This window comes from Mesocricetus auratus, unplaced genomic scaffold (assembly GCF_017639785.1).
Source record: "Mesocricetus auratus isolate SY011 unplaced genomic scaffold, BCM_Maur_2.0 Super-Scaffold_4256, whole genome shotgun sequence".
Classification (NCBI taxonomy): domain Eukaryota; kingdom Metazoa; phylum Chordata; class Mammalia; order Rodentia; family Cricetidae; genus Mesocricetus; species Mesocricetus auratus.
This window is the reverse complement of record NW_024429182.1, coordinates 31,273,453-31,296,202: the sequence shown is the minus strand read 5'-3', so window position 1 is coordinate 31,296,202 and position 22,750 is coordinate 31,273,453. Positions and strand designations below refer to the sequence as shown.

The window sequence follows — 22,750 nt, the reverse complement described above, 5'->3', positions numbered from 1 at the left end:
CTTTCCTTGTCGCCTTTGCTGCACTTCAATGAAGAATTTAGTGCTAATTATACATTAATTGAATGGAAATTACAGGAAGTGAGAGGAACATTTTACATTTACTAATTACAGACATGAGAATGGTAAGATTCCCTTATCAAACATAAGTAGCTTGCAATAAGAAAGGATTACAAGTAATTTTTAGTTATGTTGGCTTCTAATTTAATACTTTAGGGGGTGGTTTGAGATAGGGTTTCTTTGTGACTTTGGAACTAGCTCTCGTAGACCAGGCTGGTCTCGAACTCACAGAAATCCTCCTGCCTTTGCCTCCCGAGTACTGGCATTTAAGGCATGTGCCACCAGCGCCTGGCTTAGTTAATACTTTTGCCAGTCTATTATGTTATTTTCTCATTGTTATTTGTCTGAAAAGTGTAGGAGTAAATTTGGATAATATTAGATTATAACAATTGTATGTACGTACATACATAATTAAAATTCATTACAGCTATTATTTAATCTTTAATATTTGACGTCATTTTGGGGACTATGAATGAAATAATTAATGAGACATTATGCTCCTCACCTTCAAGAAGATCAGTAAACAAGCAAAAACCTTTGAGAAGTCAGAACTGATGGCTTCTGGGTAGGGGCAGGGGCAGGTGGAGAGGGAGCCTGAGAGTTTTGTGGAGATGATGAGTTCCAGAGGGTTTTGGGCGATATGGATGAGCATGGTTCAGACTGTGACTACACTGTACATTTCATTTTACATGAGGGGGAAATCCTATAACTATAGATCAGAAATAACTTAGAGGCAAGTCCAGGATTAAGTAGTTGAAAGTACCTGCATTTCAAGAGCTAGCAAATTCAAGGTCAGTAACTTACAGCTACCTATCTCTCACTAGTGTGTTTTGAGTTTACCTTTGCTTTTAATGTTCTTTATGGTTTAATATATGTACATATGCCTTAATGAATTATTCAGTTTTGCTCAGCTTATTTAAAATGGTTATCTTAAAGCTTACAGTTTTCTACAACTTAAATTCTATCACAAAAGCTATTAGGTTAATGGAGCAGTGGTGGCACACGCCTTTAATTCCAGCACTCTGGAGGCAGAGGCAGGCGGATCTCTGTGTTAGAGACCAGACTGGTCTACAGAGATGTTCCAGGGCAGCCAGAAACACAAAGAAACCCTGTCTTGGAAAAGCAAGCAAGCAAACAACAACAAAAGCTATAGATTATTTGAACATCTGAGGAACATATTTTCCATAGAGTGATTTCAACAAAGTATTCTTTTTCTTGATAATTTGATTCTTTGGAAGTTTGTTTGCTTTGTTGTGACTTTGGAAGTGGAGATGTAATGTGTCTGTTAGTGTTTGTTTCTGTAGGGTTTGTAACCTCAAAAGTCATTCAAGAAGGTTAAAATAACACTGCTGAGATGTCTTTTACACTGCTGATGTGTGTACAGATGCTACAAAACACTGTTAGCTAAAACGAACACAGCGTAAATCAATGTAGTAGCACCAACTGCAATGTAATTAGTGTGTGTGTGTTCCATTCACAGAAAAGTATCAATTTAAGTTACTTATGTTTTTGATTCTTTTCCAGTAGAAAACCAGTACATTTTCTAAAAGACTGAATTCATTTTAATAATACAAACATTTACTGAGTGCTTGTGGAATTTTACATTATATATGCATGTGTGTTTAAGATGGTATGCTCCACTTAACATCTTTTTGTTATAAATGCATAACTGAATCCAAAAAGTAAATATAAGCAAATGTAAAATATGGATGAAAATAGGTCAATTTAGCTGGACAGTGGTGTTGCATGCCTTTAATCCCAGCACTTGGAAGGCAGAGGCAGGCGGATCTCAGTGAGTTCAAGGCCAGACTGGTCTATAACATGAGTTCTAGGACAGCAAGGCTATGCAGAGAATCCCTGTGTTGAAAAACCAAATAAATAATAAATACATACTCCGCCACAAAAAATAAACAACAAAAAACAAAACCAAAACAAATAGGCAAGAAAGAAAGAGAATAGGTCGGTTTTGAGGCCTGGCACAGGCTTGTGTTACTAGCTGCTAGAGAGGCTGAGCCAAGTTCCATTTGGGCTACAGAGCATCTTCAAGGCTAGCGTGGGTAACCTATGAGACCCTGTCTCAGAATTTTAAAATATCTTCAAAAAGGGTTGGAAATATAAAAATCAGTGGTGGAACACTTACCCAACATGTGTGAGACTCCATGTTTAACCCTCAGGATTGAAAATAAAACACAAGCTGAGCACACCTTCAGATTACAAGTACAAGTAGTGAGAGCACTTTCCTGGCTCCCTTGTATAGGGACTAGGGCCTTTGTCCTGACTCTCGGTGAAGCTCTTGACAGACGCTGCCTGACGCTGTAGCATTAGGTGAGCTCCAGGCTCAGGAAGAAGAGCTGGTGGTGCAGGCTTTAGATGCTGAGATGGAGCTAAGAGTCTTGTTTTTGTTCTGACTGGGCCTACGTCACACATCTCTTTAACTTGGTATTATCAGACTGGTTCTGTATATAGACAGCCAGGTAGGCTATGTTGAGACTTATTACAAACTGTTAGGGAAAAATGAAAACAATATGGATATGTGAGTGTGTGTGCGTGTCTTGGGGGAGCTTTGGGGTGTGTTAAGAATTAAGATGAGGCAGAGAATAGTGAAATGTGTGTGCAAATCACATTTCAAGAAAGCCACTTTAAAGTTTAAAATAATTCCATTTTTTTCAGATTTAAAAAATTGTTTTTTGAGATGTCTGCCTCTGTAGCCTCAGTTGGCCAGGAGTTCAACAGGTAGTCTAAACTGACCTCACACTCACAGTGATCCTCCTGCCTTCAGTCTCTTAAGTAGTAGGATCACAAGCATGAGACCCCACACCTGGCTTTAAAGTGTTTTCCAATGAACTTTTAGTTGAAGTATAGCACAGCCCTAAGTACAGCCTGACAGGTGTCAGTCACATCAGGAGTGCAGAGTAATGGGAGCATCAGGTGGCCTTTTGTGCCTCCTGCTCATTTCTGTTCCCTCACTGTCACAGGGCTGCCATGCTAACCATTGTCCTAACTGTCACCATGAGCAAGAGCAGCCCTCGAAAGGCTCCTGTAGTAAACAGGGCTCGGCTAACAGGAATCAGAGGGAATGACAAAATGGTAACTTTTGAATGCCTGGATGCTTAGATTTGCCTTATGTTCATGATAACATATATTGGAAAGATTGTCAAGTTTTTAACCTCAGTCGTGAAATATTCCAAATAGGCAATCTCATATTTTAACTGCCACCTAGATCCTGGTATAATTGTCTCACACAGTGTAAATGAAAATGTGTAAAACAGTACTTATTTTTTCATCTTCTAATATCAAAGGGCAACACCTTATTTACATTAATGGTTTTACAGATCTCCTAAGCTTGAATTGTGTACACTGTCTTTCACTCCTCTGGCTTCCTGCACATTCAGTTAGTCACTGGGTAGCATTAAGTCTTGTGTTTATACTACCTCTCGTTATCTTCTAATGCTGTTTGCATTCATGATCTCCTGTTGCCTATACCACAGCAGCAGCTTTCTAACTTCATTTTTTTACCTTTCTAATTTGTTGTCTGTGGCATAAAGTTTAAATCCTGTGGCCTGGCATTTGTTTCTTTCTTTAACTTTGTACTATATTAGCCAAGATTGTATTCATTATAAGTAACTAGATGTCTGGTGGAAGGTAGATGGTTCCTGACACGGATTCAGCTGCTAATCATGTCCAAGTATGTTATCTTTCATGATTGCCTCATGATTTTGAGGTGAGTGTTTTGTTCTAAAATTCTTGCGCAAATTCAGGTAGAAAGAAAAAAGTATAAAGACCATGTTGACAGGACAAGCCTCACAAAGCTCCCTAGTAACTTCTTGAATCTTATTTTCTGCAACTAGTTTACATAGCTATCCCTTAGTAGGGAAGTAGTGTTCTGTTGGGCTCAGTGATGCCCAGCAAAGCTGAGCTTCCATTTTGAAGGAGGAGGGAATGCTAGCAGTGCGGCCACAGATACTCATCTGTGTTTTCACTTTCCAATGAACTGGTGAGCTCATAGCATACTGGCCCCTTCAGTACAGTGCACTTCCCTGGACTACATCTAAATCCAATGAATTTTCCAAAATCAGTTTGAAATCTGACTTTCTTTAATAAAGCTCATCAGATCATTCCCATCTGAGATGTTACTTACCTGTCCACTAAAGCAGTTCTCAGGGTAAACTCTGCTGTCTGTGATGGATTCTAATGCTTCTTTCTCTCTCTCTCTCTCTCTCTCTCTCTCTCTCTCTCTCTCTCTCTCTCTCTCTCTCTCTCTCTCTCGTTACACCACCACAACACCGGCTTACACGGGAGGCTATATTAATTATGAAACGGTTGGCCTTGCTTGTTTCTTACTAGCTAGCTCTGACTTAAGTAATTACCCCATAATTGTTAATCTAAGTATGTTTCTTACCGGAGAATAGTTCCAGGCTTCCTACCCCCATGGCGTTACATGTTGACTCTCTTGTGTTTCTCCTTCCCAGAATCCTCCTGGACTCCTAGCCCCACCTATCTAGATTCCTATAGGCTCAACAGTACTTTATTGACAAATAACAGGCAAATAACAGGACTTCCCCAACCTCTCTCTCTCTCTCTCTCTCTCTCTCTCTCTCTCTCTCTCTTTCTTTCTTTCTTTCTTTCTTTCTGGTTTTTTGAGACAGAGTTTCTCTGTATTGTTTTAGAGGCTGTCCTGGAACTCACTCTGTACACCAGGCTGGCCTCGAACTCACAGAGATCTGCTTGCCTCTGCCTCCCGAGTACTGGGATTAAAGGCATGCGCCATCAACACCTGGCTAATTCTAATGCTTCTTTAAAGATTATTTAGTGTGTGTGTGTGTGTGTGTGTGTGTGTGTGTGTGTGTGTGTGTGTCTGCATGCCCGGTGTCTGCAGAGGGCACAAGAGGGTGTTGGAGCCTTTGGAACTAGAGTTACAAGGATTGTGAGCCACCTGTGACATGGGTGCTGGGAATCAAACTGAATCGGAGAATTAAGTTCTGTTTATGGCTGAGCTATTTCTAGCTCATGTTCATTTAGTCAGTGCTACACATTTATGTTCCCCTGTTAGGTTTACAGCTAGAATTTTCTAATTGTCCACCTGAAGCTCTGGTATCTTGTGCTGTGCTTTCTGTGTGGTTGTGTGTAATGCTTAGTCGGTCACTTTGATAGAGTAATGGCTGTCAATAAGACTTCCTTGTATATGAGGGATATTTTAACTAATAGTACTTTTTTGGGGTAACTGTATTGTTTTCTCTAATAGGCCAATGTTCTGAAAAGGACTCTGGATGGGAATGGCTTGCCTTACAATGACAGAAATGGAGGCTACCTCCACATCTCCTGTACATCAGAATGGTGATATTCCTGGAAATCCTAATTCTGTGAAGCAGATAGATCCAGTCCTTCAGGTGTATTTGTACCATTCTCTTGGGAAAGCTGACGGAGACTATCTGAAGTTTCCAATTGGAGAGTATGTTGCAGAAGAAATTTGTGTGGCTGCTTCTAAAGCTTGTGGTAGGTATTAAAAATCTTTTCTTATTTATAGGTTATTATTTTAATTATGTTACTCTAATACAATTTACATCTGTAATTTATATGGCTATTAGTCGTATTTTTACATACATAATTACAATAACATTATAGAATTTAAAGAATAGATGTCAAAACAACTTGAAGCCTGTAAATATTTTGAGATCATAGTAAGTGACTAAAGAATCTTGTTATGGGAGATCTCATAAGTCAATCTTTTTTTTTTAAGTGATACAGGGTTTGATATGTAGCCCAAGTTGATCTGGAACTGACTATTATATAGCTCACTCTGGCCTTGAACCTGCCTTTTGTCTTGATTTCTCAAATTCTGGGATTACAGATGTCAGCTATCATCTCCATCTTCATATGTAAAACCTGAAACTACATCCTGAGCACAGTGTGGAAGTAGATTATCAGTGTGTTGGAATATGTATCCAGTAAAATTCTTGTTTATTTGCCTTTATTTTGTGTGTATGTATATTTTGCCTGCATATATGTCTGTGTACCATTTATGTACCTGGTGCCTGTGGAGGCCAGAAGAGGGTGTGAGTTACAAATGCTTGTGAACTGCCACCCAGGTCTTTTTCAAGAGCGTTCAGTACTCTTAATTGCTAAACCATCTCTCCCGCAGCTTGATAATATTCTTTATTAAGTATTTTACAGCTATAAGTATCAGATCATTTTTTTCAACTCTTGAAGTTCTCCATCAAACCCCCCCCCCATTTTTGGTGTACCTTGAAATCACTTTTATCTTGAAACTCAATGAAACAGTTGTCTTAGTTAGGCTTTCTGTTGCTGGGAAGAGACACCATGACCACAGCAACTTTTATAAAGAAAAAATTTAATTAGGGCTTGCTTATAGTTTCAGAGGTTTAGTCCATTGTCATCAAGGTGTCATTGAGGGGAGCATGGCTGTAGGCAGACAGACATGGTGCTGGAGAAATAGCTGGGAGTTCTACATCCAGATCTGCAGGAAGAAAGAGCTCAGATTGGCATTGGCTATTTGAAATGTCAAACTCCACTCCCCAGTGACAGACACACTTCCTCCAACAAGGCCACACCTCCTGATCTTTCAAATGGTGCCACTCCCTGGAGACTAAGCATTCAAATCTGTGAGCCTCGGGGACCATTCTTATTCAACTACAGGGTTATAAGCAAGCACACAGCCATCCCACCTTTTTACATGAGTTCTGGGAATTTGAACTCAAGTGCTGTGCCTGTGAAGTAAGTGCCCTTACCAATGAGCCATCTCTTCAGCTCTCTAAGAAAGTTATGTTAGGAATTTCAAAATAGCTGTGTTCTTAATTTTTAAACTCATTTAAAGCTTTTTTTTCCATTAGTACTAGGGCTGCAGCTCAGTGATAGAGCTCTAAGGCCCTGAGTTGAGTCCTAGCAACACTTAAACATGCACATTTATGAACACACAAATTTAAATATAAAATTTTTTCACTTCATTTTGGTGAAAGCTTTATTTCAGTTCATATTAAAGATCACATAAAGTGCTTGGTCTGTTCAGTATCATTGATAATTTTTTATGTATCAGATTCAAGATATAAGCGAAAAGGCATAAATACCTAAAATGTAACTATCATCCTATTCTATTTTATCTATAGCATTTTTAATTTTAGAAGTCACTGAATAAGGACAAAGTATATAGCAAAAACCATTCTACGTTAGTAATGTTATATAGTTCTGTTAAATGAGTGGAGACTGGGAATTATAGAGTAATGAAGAAGAAAAGAATTGTATAGGTGTAAAACTAGATTGCATAGGCCATCTCAAAGATCAGTCTTTGTCTTTGATGAACCTGTTTCCTTTCATGACGTAGTTAATGGTAAGTTAATGCAATGTTTTATACTTTCTTCATAGCTTTGTTTTAGAGGGAGTAGGTTGCTGGCCCTTTCCATGGTTAGCAGTCACCCATTCACAAGAGATCTAATAATGCTGATATTTAAAACTAAGCATATAGAACTGGAGCCCTTGCAGAGGACCTAGGCTTGGTTGCTAGCAACCACAACAACCCATAATTCCATCTCCCTGTGAGCCATTGCCCTCTTCTGACCATTGTGTACACTTGGTGGTACACAAACCCACATGAAGGCAAAACACTCATGCACACACAGATTTTTTAATCTTAAAAAAGAGCTATAAAGACTGCATAATAAAATAATTTAAAATATTTATTTTAAATTTATAAGTATTCTATGAAAATATGCTTTACCTGGACTTAGTGACACATGCCTTTAATCCCAGTGCTCAGGAGGCAGAAGCCTAAGGATCTTTGTGAGTCTCAGGACAGCCAGAGCTACGTGGTGCCAGAGCTATGTAGCTATGTATACTTTAAGTCTTGCACTTAAAGCAAATATATATACATGCATGCACGCACACACACACTCACTCACTTTAAGTTCAACAAAATCTTATTTTACTTTGTTGAAATTCAGTGCAGTTAAATGTTTGTTGTCCTGATGCCATTGCCATACTGCTTGGATCACCGTGGCTTGGTAGTATGTTACTGTTGAATATTTACAATGTTGGAGTTTGAGACTAGTGTCTGGCATATGCTACTCAGGTGTCCCTAACACTCAACTGTCTTTAGTTCTGTAGCACATTTTGTAAACAGCAAGTAGTTATTAAACTTTGTTGTTCTTTTATAAGATTATTTTGGCAATTTTAGTCCTTTTATTTTTTTCCCATGTTGTGATTAATTTGTCATTTCTGTGTAAAGGGTATCTGAGATTTCAGTAGTGATTGCATCACATTTATAGATCCATTGGAGGAACATTGCTATCTTTTTTAATGTTACAATTTTATTTTATAAAATTACCTAACTTAATATATATATATACACACACATACATACATACATTTGTTTTTTTGAGACAGGGTTTCTCTGTATTGCTTTGGAGTCTGTCCTGGCACTCTGTAGACTGGGCTGGCCTTGAACTCACAGAGATCCACCTGCCTCTGCCTCCCTAGTGTTGGGATTAAAGGTGTGCACCACCAATGCCCGGCTTACACAATATATTTTAATCATATTCTTTCCACTCCTCACCTCCTCCCAACTTCATATTCTTTCTCTCTGTGCTAGAATTTCTTCTAGTTTCAACTTGTGCAAGTCCTACATTTGCAGTCACAGTCTCTGAGAGTTCCTGTGCGCATCAGTTTCCTTGTATCTAGAAAAGACTGTTATTCTTGGAGGCATCAAACATCTCTGGCTCTTAAAATATTTCCTCCTCCTCTTCCTCGTAGATGCATGAGCCTTGAGAGGAGGGGTGTGATAGGGACATCCCATGCATGGTGAGTGTTCCAGAGTCTCTCAGGGTTAGCCAGTAGCCATTTTATATTCTTTGGAGTTTGACTGAAGCAAGTGGGAGCATTCACAGTTGGGAGCAGTATAGGTTACACCCTCTGTAGCTGTTGTTCTCTACCTTCCTAATGCTGCGACCCTTTAACACAGTTCCTCATGTTGTGACCCCTAACCATATGCCATTGGTGCTACTTCATAACTGTAATTTTGCTACTGCTGTGAGTGGTACTGTAAATATCTGATAGGCAGGATAGCTGACTTACAACCCTGCCCGTATTTGCTTTTACCCTGATCTATGTAAGAAATAGGGTCACTCCAGGATGAATTTTGGCTTTACAGTATCAGGGGAGCCAGTTTCTGGTGAACTGACTGACATTGCTTCAGAAAAGATATTTTTTATTGTTCTACAATTTACACCTTTGCAAGTCAATTTCCACATACCAAAACCACTTCAAACAAAAGATGTCAGCAGCAGTGAAAGGTAACATCACAAAAGGCAGTTCAAAGCCCAGGTGCTAACACTTCAGAATACAAGCCAGCGACAATGTTCTGGGGAAACTTCCATTGCAAGACTTCTAAAGCAGTTGCCACCCCTGGTTGAGAAGCACTGCTCAGAACATTACAGCTCTGTGTAGCCCTCCCTGGTAACAGTGTTCTTAGCTCTGCAAATGTTGCAGCTCTTTCATGCCTACAGGAAGTTGGTGTTTCTTAGCCCTTAGCAACAACTAAAGTTGTTCCCAGGCAGGCTTAGGTATTGGCATTCTCAGCCCTTGACAGTGGCCATTATTACAACGTTGAGGATGGGGGTATCTGAGACCCTTGTCCTAAAGGTTTGATAGATCTCCAGAAGGCTCCCAATATCATGGGCCTGCAGTTCCTCTTCTCGGGCTCTTTACAGAATCTGTTTATTCTTGACCATCAGGCTCTCTATTCTCGTTGCCCTCCAGCTATCTCCTTGTGGTGTTTGCTCTCTTGAGCTGTCTCCTCTTCCTCATCTGTCACACATTTGGTTACACTGAATCCATCAGCTGCTAAGCTGTTTCACTGCTGCTTCTCCTGCCACTTCTTCCTGCTACCAGCTCAACCCATAGGCCATAAAAGGCCATTCGAAAGACTCTCCCATTGGCTTAATGTTAAAATATAGAGGGGTAGAACAGGATGATGTCTCTTAGCTGGCTCCCTCGGTACAGCTAGAAAACTTTGCATGCAATAGAAGGTTTCTACTTCACCAGTCATAGCACTGTCCCTCATTACCAGTCAGAGTCCTTTGTCAGACTGCCAAGGGAAGTGTTTTTCTCTGGCCTGGTGGGGATGGTTATGTGATCATCCTCAGTGTACCAGGGCTTATGACATGAAAAATTCAGCACAGCCTTCTTAAATAGTGCTGAGACCACTTCAAGAGCAGGAACAAGCAGTTGTGTCGCTTTCCTAGGGAGTCCATGGAGTGCTTGGAATGGCCAGTGTTGGCCAACGGTAGTCCAGCTGACTGCTTATCCGGCCTTTTGTTAAAGGCAGCCACAACAGGAAGAGAAAGTATAACGGCTGCCCATTAGGGAATCAAATGCCCTATTCTCCAATATCTACTCATTTACAGGAAAGTGAGCATGAGAGGGAAGGCTTACAGTAAGAACTCAAAGGTCTAACTGTCGACACAGCTAGTGAGTTTAACAGTGCATACATGCTCTCAGTACCTCAGAGGTGGGTAGCCTCTCTCACCTGCCTTGAGTAATTAATTCTAGTGTATTGTGAAATTAAATGTTTCTTTTAATGTTCTACTGATTATAGTGTAGCCAGAGAAGATAGCTGTGGATGGTTTTAACTTTATGAATGTATTGACAGTAGTTTTGAGACTGTACAAACCTGGAGTGTATTTTACATGCACTTAAAGATGTGTTGTGTGGGGGCAAAGCTTTTTGTATGGTTGTTACAGCTAGTTGATTTGTAGCATTGTTTAAGTTCTCGCCTTTATTGTTCTTTGTAGTTTTCCTGTCCATTATTGAGAATACTGTGTTGAATTCTCTAACTATTACTGTCTATTTTCCCCTTTACTTCTAACTTTTTGGTTCATAGTGTGGTGATAATTGTTCTATCTTTTGGTTGTTATGTCTTCTTTTAATTATAATGTTTTCTTCTCTTCATTAGTTTGTCACTTTAAATCCCATTTTCTAATATTGATAAAAACCACACTAGCTTCCTTTTGGTTACTATTTGTGTAGGTTTTTTTCTCAGTCTTTCTCTCCCTCTCAGTTTATTTGCATGTTTAGATTTGAGTGAGTCTCTTATGGATACATGTAGTTAAGTCATATGTTTTTATCCATTTTATCCTTTATGGGATAGTTACATGAACTTGCATTTGAAATAGTGATAGGGTGTACTAATTTTTAATATTTCATTCTTTTATATATTATATATATATATACTTGCTGTTGTTTTTCAAGACAGGGTTTCTCTGTGTATTCCTGGCCATTGTATTTTTCTTTATAACCTCCATCTGTTCTTATTTTTTGTGTTTTATAATTCTGAGTCTCACTTTTATCATATATTTTTAGTTTTATTAAAAGTTACACTAAAGATTAGAGTTAATCTGGTTTTTTGGGGGGTTTCAAGGCAGAGTTTCTCTGTGGCTTTGGAGGCTGTCCTGGAACTAGCTTTTGTAGACCAGGCTGGTCTCGAACTCACACAGATCTCCCTGTCTCTGCTTCCCAAGTGCTGGGAATAAAGGCATGCTCTACCATCACCTGATTAGAGTTAATCTTTTAAATTTACAATAATGTATTTGAATTAATGTCACTAACTTCAATAGTACATGAAAGCCATGCTTACGTGTAGTTTTTTGTCCCTCTATATTCATGTATTGCTTAACATATATCGCTAAACATTATATATCCACTGATATAACTCTTGGTTTGTTGACTTGCTTTTAATATCAGGGCAAAAAGGGAATTATAATAAAAAGCAAAAACACTAAAAAGGTCTAGGTGAGATTGCTTAGTGTGTAAAGTTGCAAAAGTGTGAGGATGAGTTCACGTGACCAGAACTCATGCAGTGTGAGGATGAGTTCACATAACCAGAACTCATGCAGTGTGAGGATGAGTTCACATGACCAGAACTCATGCAGTGTGAGGATGAGTTCACATGACCAGAACTCATGTACTGTGAGGATGAGTTCACGTGACCAGAACTCATGCAGTGTGAGGATGAGTTCACGTGACCAGAACTCATGCAGTGTGAGGATGAGTTCACATAACCAGAACTCATGCAGTGTGAGGATGAGTTCACATAACCAGAACTCATGCAGTGTGAGGATGAGTTCACATAACCAGAACTCATGCACTGTGAGGATGAGTTCACATAACCAGAACACATGCAGAAACAAAGGGGCACAAGACAGGTGATGGCAAGGGGTCCCCCGACCAGGTTGGCTGGCTAGACTAACCAAAACAGAAAAGCTGGATGGTTTTCAATTGGGAGATTTTAATTTTTTTCTAGTGTTGATTTTAATTTTTTTCTGTGACCAGTGTGGATACTTTGGAAATTTTCAACTCTCTGAACTTCACTATAACTTTATGACTTAGATGATTAACTATTTTATTTTTATATCATGAGTATTTTGCCTGAGTGCATTTATGTGTACCATGTGCGCACAGAAGTCTGAAGAGAGTGCTGGATCTTCTGGAACTGTTGTTAAGGATGGTTGTGGGCCTCCATGAGGGAGCTGGGAACTGAGTTAGGATCTTTTGGAGGAGCAGTAAATGCTCTTAACCCTGAACTGTCTCTTTAGCCCTCCCTCCAACTTCTTGAAAATTCATTTACTTTTACTGTATGTGTATGTGTAAGTTCATGCATATATATGTGTGCTTGGTGTCCTTGGAGGCCACAGGAGGATGTCAGATCCCCTAGGACTGGAGTTAGAAATGGTTATGAGCCATTCAATATGGGTGCTGAGAACTAAACCCCAGGTCTTCCACAAGATAGAAAGTGTTAATGCTGACCTCTTCTCTTGCCCCAGACGATCAGCTTCTTTGTTTTTGTTTTTTGTTTGTTGTTGTTGTTTTGTTTTGTTTTTTGAGACATGGTGTCTCTATGTAAAAGCTCTGGCTATCCTGAACTCTGGTTTGTAGACCAGGTTGGCAAACTCATGGAGATTCACCGGCCTCTGCCTCCCGAGTGTTGGGAGTATACCACCAGGCTACCTGTTTTTTTTTTAATGTTTTACATGCATTTGAAAATTGTGTATCTTGTACTTACCAGGTATATTATTCTAAAATATAAACTAAATTTATGTTAATCATGACTTAAAATTTCTATCTTTTGGGTTTTGTGGGGTTTTTGTTTTGTGTTTTTTTGGTTAGTCTGAGAGATTTTGAAATTTTCTGCTTTTCATTCTAGCAATTTTTGTAATTTGAAGCTGTCTTATTCGTTGCATATAAATTTCATTAATCATCTTTCAATTTTTTGGTTGACTGGAACCTACTTGGCTTTTTTTTCCCTCAATGAATATTTTTCTTGAAGTTTACTTCCTCTGATTTTGACTTACCAGGTTTTTATTTTATTTTTATTTGAATAGTATGTAATATTTTCTACTATTTAAATTTCAATCTGTGTCTTTATATTTAAAGTTTATCTTTTATAAAAGTAATACAAAACCTTAAAATCCAGATTATTAGACTGTATGTCTTAATTCTCTCATTTACATTTAATTACTAATATAATTATATTATTTTGTTGTTTCATCTGTTTTTAATGTCTATTTCCTTTATTTATTTGATCTCATGTATTAGATATTTGTATAGTTTTTATGTAGTTCATTTAATAGTTATTCTAAAGGACATTTTTGGCTTATTGACAGCTGTATACTAGCATAAAATTTCCAAGCAACACAAGAGCATTACAAAAGCTTACCATCATTCTTTTTTACTCTTTATATTATTGGTAGAATTTACTGCTATACACACTTTAAATAACACAAGGCATTTAGATTATTGCTGATTTAAATAGTTATTTACCTTCTAGCCACTCTTCCCTGTATTTGTGGTTCCATGCGTTGTGATCCACAAGAAAAGCAAGAGAGAGTGAAGGGCTCAAAGCCCACCCCTGCTGACACCTTCTCTAACAAGGACACATCTCCTTATCTTTCCCAAGCCCTCAAATAGATGGATGAGCCTATGAGAACCATTCTTAGACCACCACACTTAGATCTGTGGCTTTATTGGAAATCGAGTTGTAAATTCTACCTTTGAATGTAATATGGTTTGATTTTCTGGCTTACTCTTTCCCCACCACTTGAGAAAAATTTTCCATTCTGTTGTTCATCATCAGCTGTTTAACTCTGATGCACCTATGGGTTGTTCTTGTTTTCATTTTGCTCTGGGTCCATTTAATTTGTAGGTTAATATCCTTCTTTATCTTTGGGAAATTCTTGGCCACAGTATCTTATTTTACATGTAAATTAGTGTTTGAGCTGCTTTTTTATATGTTCAGTTCATCTTTTCCCATTCTGTCATTTTTGTATGTAGTTTGGATCTCTAACATACATATAAAATGTGTCTTTATGCCCACTATTTCTGTGTGCTCTTGAATCCATGTATTGGTGGTGTCAGCATAATTTTAAAGCTTATTAGAAATACAGAATCTAAGGCTCCTTTTCTTCTTTTTAAAATTCTTTTTCCCAAACATATTTTTATTAATTATTTGGGCATTTCCCATTATGCATCCTGATCACACTCACTTCCCAGTCCTCCCAGATCCACCCCCCCACCCATGTGGCCTCCCATCCCCCAAAAGAAGAAGAAGAAGGAGAAGGAGAAGAAGGAGAAGAAGAAGAAGAAGGAGAAGAAGAAGAAGGAGAAGAAGGAGAAGGAGAAGGAGAAGAAGACAACAGCAACAACAAAAACAATTCCAATATGTGTTGCCTATATCCTCACTGGAGCATGAGCAAACTCCTGGTGGCCAGCCCCTTAAAGAAAGCTAAGTCCTCTCCTTCCCACACCCCCACACCCCTACTCACACTCAAATGCACACTCATACACCCCCATACAACCCCCCATCCCCATCCTGACAGAAGCTCTCGGCTGTGGAGAGCTACACTTGAGCATCTTTGTCACAATTTTTTAAGAGTTCTCTTCCATGGTTTCCTGTCTAGGCTGTGGGGTGGGGTGAAGTGGGGTGACATGGGGTAGGGGTTGTCACAGAAGCCTTCCATGTCCCTCTTTCTCAACTCTATGTCTGTAGTCATCGGTGCTGCTGAAAAAGTAACTTCCTTGCTAAGGCTCCTTTGCAAAACCACTGAAAAATGATCTGTGCTTTAAAACAACTTTTGGACTGTTTACACACACTAAAGTTAGATTTCATTAGGAAAACAACAACTAGAAAACTTTTGGATCTTATAAACCCCAGTTAAGATGTGTAGTTGGAATCTTTACAGGTGAACCTATCTCACATACCTAGGATTTCTAAGTATTTTAATAATAATATTGTTTTATTCTTTCCATGAGTTCAGTTTTTCTGTCCTACAAATGTTGAAACAAAGAGTCCTATAGAGATTATCACACACATACCCCATTAGCATGTAGCTGACAAAGACTTAACCCATCTCTGACTGTGTTCACACTGAAAGATCCCATCACCTCTTCCAGTCTGGAACCTGTTTTGGTTTGGTGTTTTCTGTTTGTTTGTTTGTTTTGGAGACTGGGTCTCTCTGTGTAATCCTGGAACTCACAGAGATCATCCTGCCTGTCTCCCAAATGCTGAGATTAAAGTTGTGTGCTACCGTGCCTGGCTCAAAACGGAGCCGTTTTTGAGGAGAAAGTATGATGCTTATTATGGACATTAGACATAAACCAGAACTTTTTGGGGGCAACTAAGCTATAAGCAACTCTGTGTGTGTGTGTGTGTGTGTGTGAGAGAGAGAGAGAGAGAGAGAGAGAGAGAGAGGAGAGAGATGTGCAATTGTTGTGCTACATATTACCTTTGTTTTCTCTGAATATGTTACAGTTCCAGAAGCATTTGTAGGTAATAAACATAAACATCCATGCCTGTGCATGTTATGACTTCTTTCTGGAGTAACATAGCTAAAGCCCAAGTTGCCTTCAGTGTATTATTTTGCAGAAGCCTTTCTTGATGTTTTTACTCTACTTGCCCCTTTGCCCCTTGATAACTTTTAACCTCTCTTCTGTGTTTGTTTTCTGTGTTCTTAATTATAACCACACTTGTTGGATTATAAGTTTCAATGTCATTTTGTCTCATTTACTATATTGTAAGATTCCTAAAGTTACTCATTTATAATATCGTCCCCTACCCCCTTTTGGAGACAGCATCATTTTGTTGCTCAGAATGACCTTGAAGTTGCTGTGTAACCCAGGTGGGCTTGCAGTCTTCTGCCTCAGACTCCAGAGTAGCTGGAATTCTATAGGAATGTACCACAGTTCATTCTTGTATGTTCAGTTCCTGCCTGTACCTGTTACAGGGATGCTGTTAATACTTAATGGGATGATGATTAGTTCCTCTGGAACATATAACTGAATCACAGTTCTGGTAATGGCTTGGGAAGAAACACACCGAAATGGTCTTGATAAAAAAAGAAAAGAATAGCCGGGTGGTGGTGGCACACGCCTTTAATCTCAGCACTTGGGAGGCAGAGACAGGCAGATCTCTGTGAGTTCGAGGCCGAGCTGGACCGACAGCCTCCAAAACAACACAGAGAAACCCTGTCTCGTAAAACCAAAAAAGAAAAAAAGAAAAGAAGTTAGATTTGGCATATGGTAAAATAAAGGGAGTTAATGACTAAGGTTTCTTTGAGGTCCTATCTTCTTATTATCAAATATACATGAAATATAGTTCTCATTACTTATTGTTCTTTTATGATAACTCTATTAGCAAACTTTTAAGAAAAATAGAATAAATAGAATATGTAATTATAATTTTAGAATAGAGAATCAGTGAATATACATGACTTACAAATACTGTACTTTATTATTTTGTTTCTGTATGTATCTGTGTTATCAAATTAATTTCTGCCTATATATTATTTCTCATTTTAACACTTATAACTAATGTATAGAACTAGTATTCATTATTTTAAAGGTTTCAAGATGAGTATGGTGGCACATGCCTATAATCTTAGCACCCAAGAAACTGAGGTAAGAAGGTTGTAATTTCAAAGTCATCCTCGGCTACCTAGTGAGTTCAGCCTGGTCTATATAACAAGACTCTGCTTCAAAAAAAAAACTTGGAGGTAGGAAGATGGCTCAGTGGGTAAGGTGCTTGCTGTGAAAGTCTGAGGATGGCAGTTCAATGTATAGCAGCCATGTCAAAGCTGGACATGATAGTATGTTCCTGTAGCTCCCAGAACTGGGTAGGGCAGATATGGGCAGATCCCAGGGCCTTGCTGGTCAGCAAGTCTAGCTGACATGGTGAGCTTCAGTTCAGTGAGAAACACTGTTGAGAAAGGTGAGAGTCAGAGAGGGTCAGCCACCTGAAGTCAGCTTCTGACCTCCCAACATGTCCATGCAGGCAAAAACATCCATGCATCCGAACACACGTGTAAAAGCACACCCCACCACAAACATTCAGAAGCGTACTGCACACACAGTCTTAATGATCAATGACTATGAAATAGCCTTTTGCATTTTGTGAAAGTTCTCTGTTTGAAAAGACCATGGCATTGTCTTATTCTTCAAAGTCTCAGGAATTAAAATTATTTTTGGATGCTTACATTTAAAACAAGTGTTAGTTTGTAAGTTAAGATTCTTTCAGTGTTTTTTCTGTGTAAAATGTCAGGTGTTTTGTGGCCTCTTCTTGGACAATTTCACTTCCTGCTTGGCTATGTGTGCCCAGAACATTAAGTTCACAAAGCATGCTTATAAGGGTGGAGGAAGCATGAACTTTCTGTCATGAAAGATAGGAATCCAGAGGTGTGTGTTGTGGCTCATTCGAGGGTGATATTTGAATTTCCAACTTCAAAACATTTCTCAATTTAAAATAAACAGTCAAAATAGTGTATTTCCTGCTCCATCGTGCCCTTGTGGTAGTTTATATAGTTTATTATTTACTGTAGCTTGAAATTCATTTACAGAGTGAAACTTCCTCCTCCTCTTGGCTGTGAATTTTTTCTAATCCCCCACCCCAACTCCTTCCATCTTCATACTGGATTTTTCTATTTAATGAATCCCTTTTGTTTTAAAGACAGGGTCTTACCATGCCACCCTGACTGGAACTTGGTATGTAGACCAGGATGGCCTTGCTCACAGAGAGCTGCCTGCCTTGCCTTCTTGGTGCTAGGCTGTGAAGATATACAGCATCATGCTGGGCCTTAATGAATCCTTTAACAACAAAGTTTCTTCTCCTGCTTCTCTTTTCTTAGTCACATCCTGCTAAGTAGGGAAATATCTCTTGTGAGTGTTCAAAGGCTTTCTGTGATTATATATGACTCATATATTCTGCACATATTCCCCTCACCCCGACTTTAGGAATTTGAGGTAATTTTATAAAATTGATATTCTTTTTTTGTTTGTTTTTTTTGAGACAGGGTTTCTCTGTATTGCTTTGGAGGCTGTCCTGGAACTCACTCTGTAGACCAGACTGGCCTTGAACTCACAGAGATCCACCTGCCTCTGCCTCCCGAGTGCTGGGATTAAAGGCGTGTGTCACCAATGCCCGGCTGAAATTGATATTCTAATGTGCACCTTGCTTTTCTTTAAAAAAATTGAGAAAAAGCTACTTAAGCCAGTGACTTTTATTCTCACTGTTTTGTCGAAACTCATGACCTACTCTCTCTTCCTCTTCTCCCCCTCTCTTCTTCCCAGTTCCCACTCCTCCCCACCCCTTGCTGTGTTCCCAATCTGTTCAGAAGATCTTGCCTCATTCCTCTTCTTTGGGGTACCATGCATATCTCTCTTAGGTTCTTTCCTGTTTCCCAGACTGTCAGTGGAAGTGCAGACTGGCACTATCCTGATCTATGTCTCAAATCCATATATGAGTGAGTACATACCATGTTTGTCTTTTTAATAATTCCTGATAATGAACTTGATGTTCATAATCATCCTAGAGCCTTCATCCAGTGACTGATGGAAGCAGAGGCAAACACACACAGTTAAACACTGAACTGAACCCATGGAACCCAGTGACAGAGAGAGAGGAGCGATGAGAAAATTGGCAAAGAATGGGCTGGCAAAACCAACAGAGACAGCTGATCTGAACAAGGGAGAGCTCTTGGACCCCAGACCGACAGCTGGGAGGCCAGCATGGGACAGTTAGTGAGGAGGCTGGGCAACCTATGGGGCCCTGGGCAGTGGATCAGTGTTTATCCCTGGCATACAAACAATCATTGTGTGCCCATAGCACAAAGAGGGATGCTCTCTCAATCTGGACTCTTAGGGGAGTCCCTGGACCCTGCCCTGAGTGAAATGACAGACTCTAGATATCCCCTATGCGGAAGGAAATGGCGATAGGGTGGGAGGCTGGGAGGGGGGGAATGGTGGGGGAGTGCAGGAGGAAGGAGGGAAAGGGACAAAAAAAAAAAAGAAAAAAAAAAGAAATCTTCTCCTTAGAAGCCCACAAGTAGCTAAACATTTTTCTTTGTATTAAGTTTCCCACCATAAAATCTTTTACCCGAAAGCAGCAATTCTTATATAATTGATTAACAAAATTTTAAGCAAGCCAGATATATTTCAGCCAGTTCCTTTATACTGGCAGGTAGTTGTTTGTGGTTTCAGTATAACAGATTCCTATTTTGTGTCTACTCTACAGAACTTTATAAACAAGTAGTCAGCTAGCCATCTTTTTTTCTTTACACATAATAGAGTTATTTAATTTCCTTTCACAATTTTGTTTTTTCCAAGATGCATACTGAAACCTGTGATTAATTCTTGCAAGCTACATAACCAAGAAACTCAGGCCTAATCTTGGGTGTAGGAACATAATTGTTTTCTTTGGTCATTAGCCTGTTTTCCATAGGTAGAATTCATGGGTCTGTCTTGTATGAAACTTCCTTGTTCTTATTTTTCATCCTTTGAAGTCTCCTTTCTAATAATGGGGAAGGTAACTTTGTTTTTTTGGTTTTTCAAAGAAGAGTTTCTCTGTGGCTTTGGAAGCTGTCCTGGAACTAGCTCTTGTAGACCAGGCTGTTCTCAAACTCACAGAGATCTGCCTGCCTCAGCCTCCTGAGTGCTGAGATTAAAGGTGTGCCCAGCATGGAAGGTAACTTTTGGCCCATTTTTGTCTTTTTTCTGTATCTCTTATTGGAGCAGTTGACAGAATAACTTCTACCATTTCCCTAGTCATTAGTGTCTTAACCACATACACATGCACACAGGTGCTTGAGGGAGTCAGAGGCATCAGATCTGTTCGAGCTAGAGTTAAGGTGATTTTGAGCTGCCCAGTATAAATGCCAGCTGTCTTGGGTCCTTTGCAAGCCACAATATGCACTTATTATTATATTATTATTATTAGTTATCATTATTATTGGATTTTTCAAGACAGAGTTTTGACCTGTCTGTGTAGACCTGGCTGTTCTGGAACTCACTCTGTAAACCAGGTTGACCTTGAACTAAGAGAGCTCTGCCTCCTGAAACTAAAGGTGTGTGTTGCTGCCACCGTGGCCACTACCCATTTACTGTATACACTTTTAACTGATGAACTATCTACCTAGCTGTCCTTGAACCTTTTATGTATTTCTTAGCATATTTGTCCCCTAGTGTTCTTTACTTTTCTGGTGCTTGAAATTGACACTAAGCCCTGACTCATTCTAGACATGCATTTCACCATTGAGCTATATCCCTACTTTGTAACCGGTCTGGAAAAGAGATGTTAATGTAGTGGCACACTCCTGTAATCCCAGCAGTTGGGGGATGGAGACAGGCATATCAGGGGCATAAGGAGTTTGAGGTCAACTTGGACTACATAAAACTGTTGCCAAAAGGAAAAAATTCAGAAAGGAAACATATTTGGGTCAGGTGAGATGGCTCAATTGTCATTTAACTTTATGGGACTTAGTGAGAAGGCTCAGTTAGCTTTTAATTTTAAAATAATCTTAAATAGTGTAACAATATAATTCTTATCATATTGTATAAAATCTTTTCATTTTAATATGAAAACGTTTCATTCCTTTAAAAGTATCCAGCGACTTGCTATTATCTTAGTGATTTGATATTCACTATCAGTTAAAATATACACATGTGTGCATGTGTATACTCACACAATGTATTTTTTCCAGGGGTTAAGAGGAACTTGGAAACTCTTTAGAAGACAGTTGAAAGCTAGATAAAGTGTAGTTTTCATCTCCATGTAGGAATATGAGCAGTCATATTTTAAAATATAAAGAGGCGTTTGGTGAAAAGAATTAGTAATAGTTTACCTGCTCCTGAAGTTTCTGCTGACTGGAAGAGCTCTGTGACAGGTGTGTTACGTAAATGCTATCTGTAGTCAGTTCCATTTGCTTCAATTCTAGGTATCACGTCATGACAGATTATGCACATTATGAAAATGCCCTGCTAACTATCTCTTTTAAGTCCCTTTTATGCTTAATTTCTAGGTATTACACCTGTGTATCATAATATGTTTGCCTTAATGAGCGAAACAGAAAGGATCTGGTATCCACCCAACCATGTCTTCCACATAGATGAGTCAACCAGGCATAATATACTCTACAGAATAAGGTACTTTCTTATATTAAGTGACTTATGTGTTAATAAAAGTCAAAGTGGGATAAAATTTTGGCTATGTAATGTGATAACTATGATATTTTCTTCTGCTAGGATGCCATTTTATGACGATTATAATTAAATATAAAAAAAGAACAGATAAAAATAGCTTGTGTAAAATCCTTAATGTTTGGAATATTGCAAGTTCCCCCAGGAAATGTAATGTGTGTATAATAAAATACAAGCTTACATCTCTTCTTTACAAATAGTTTTTAAAAGATTTATTTATTTGTTATGTATACAGCGTTCTGCCTGCATATATTTCTGCATGCAAGAAGAGGGCACCAGATCTTATTACACATAGTTGTGAGCTACCATGTGGTTGCTGGGAATTGAACTCAGAACCTCTGGAAGAGTTGCCAGTGCTCTTAACCTCTCAGCTATCTCTCCAGCTCTACAAATAGTTTTTGAAGTTCAAAGTTTTTGTTTGTAAGATAATTCATTTAGTTATTTATGGCAATGTGCAATATTATTAATGTTCTGAAAAATAAAAATCCAGAAGATTTTTCTGTATAAAAGGGGTAGAAAAATAACTTTGATCTTACAAACAGCTACAATTCTCCAAGCACATATTTGTTATTTAAATTTCTTATGACTTAATGAAATACTAAGAATTCCATGTAAAATATAAAGGATCTGATGCTGTGACTTATTGCTCAGATTTAGTCTTAGAGCTTGGAATAAGTGTCAGAGTTCAATCTCTGACCTAGTTAGCTTCACAAACTACCTTCTAGCCACTTTGCATGTACCTCATTAAAGAGATAATATGTGTAGTATTCAGGGTCATTATTCGATGGCTTTATTTATCTATTTATTTATTTATTTTTGTTGAAACAAGAACTTGTATATCCTAGACTTTCCCTGAACTCACTGTGTAACCTTGAACTTCTGACCCTAATGCCTCTAATTCCCAGTAGTTCTGGGATGGCAGGCATGGACCACCACACCCAGTTTGGTTTTGCTGGAAATCAAACCCAGGGTGTCATGCATGCTAGGCAATGGTGCAGCATCATTAGTACTTGATGGGTTCTTAATGTTCATATTTCATTACTTATTTTCTTCTCCTTAGTCTGTATAAAATGTTTAAGGCATTGGCGACTCTTCCTAGAGGACCCAGATTCCACGCCCAGTACCTACAGGGCAGTTTACAATTGTCTGTAGCTCTAGTTCAAGGGAT

At 38.8% G+C, this 22,750-nt stretch overlaps 1 protein-coding gene across 1 annotated transcript in view; it reads left to right on the top strand.

Moving 5' to 3' along the window:
• Jak2 (Janus kinase 2) overlaps positions 1 to 22,750 on the top strand; it is a 68,354-nt gene that overhangs the window by 3,921 nt on the left and 41,683 nt on the right. The window contains exons 2-3 of the mRNA XM_005063713.4: positions 5,300 to 5,550; positions 21,405 to 21,528. Coding sequence (XP_005063770.1) covers positions 5,325 to 5,550; positions 21,405 to 21,528 — 350 coding nt within the window. The 5' untranslated portion in view covers positions 5,300 to 5,324. The remainder of the gene's footprint in view (positions 1 to 5,299; positions 5,551 to 21,404; positions 21,529 to 22,750) is intronic.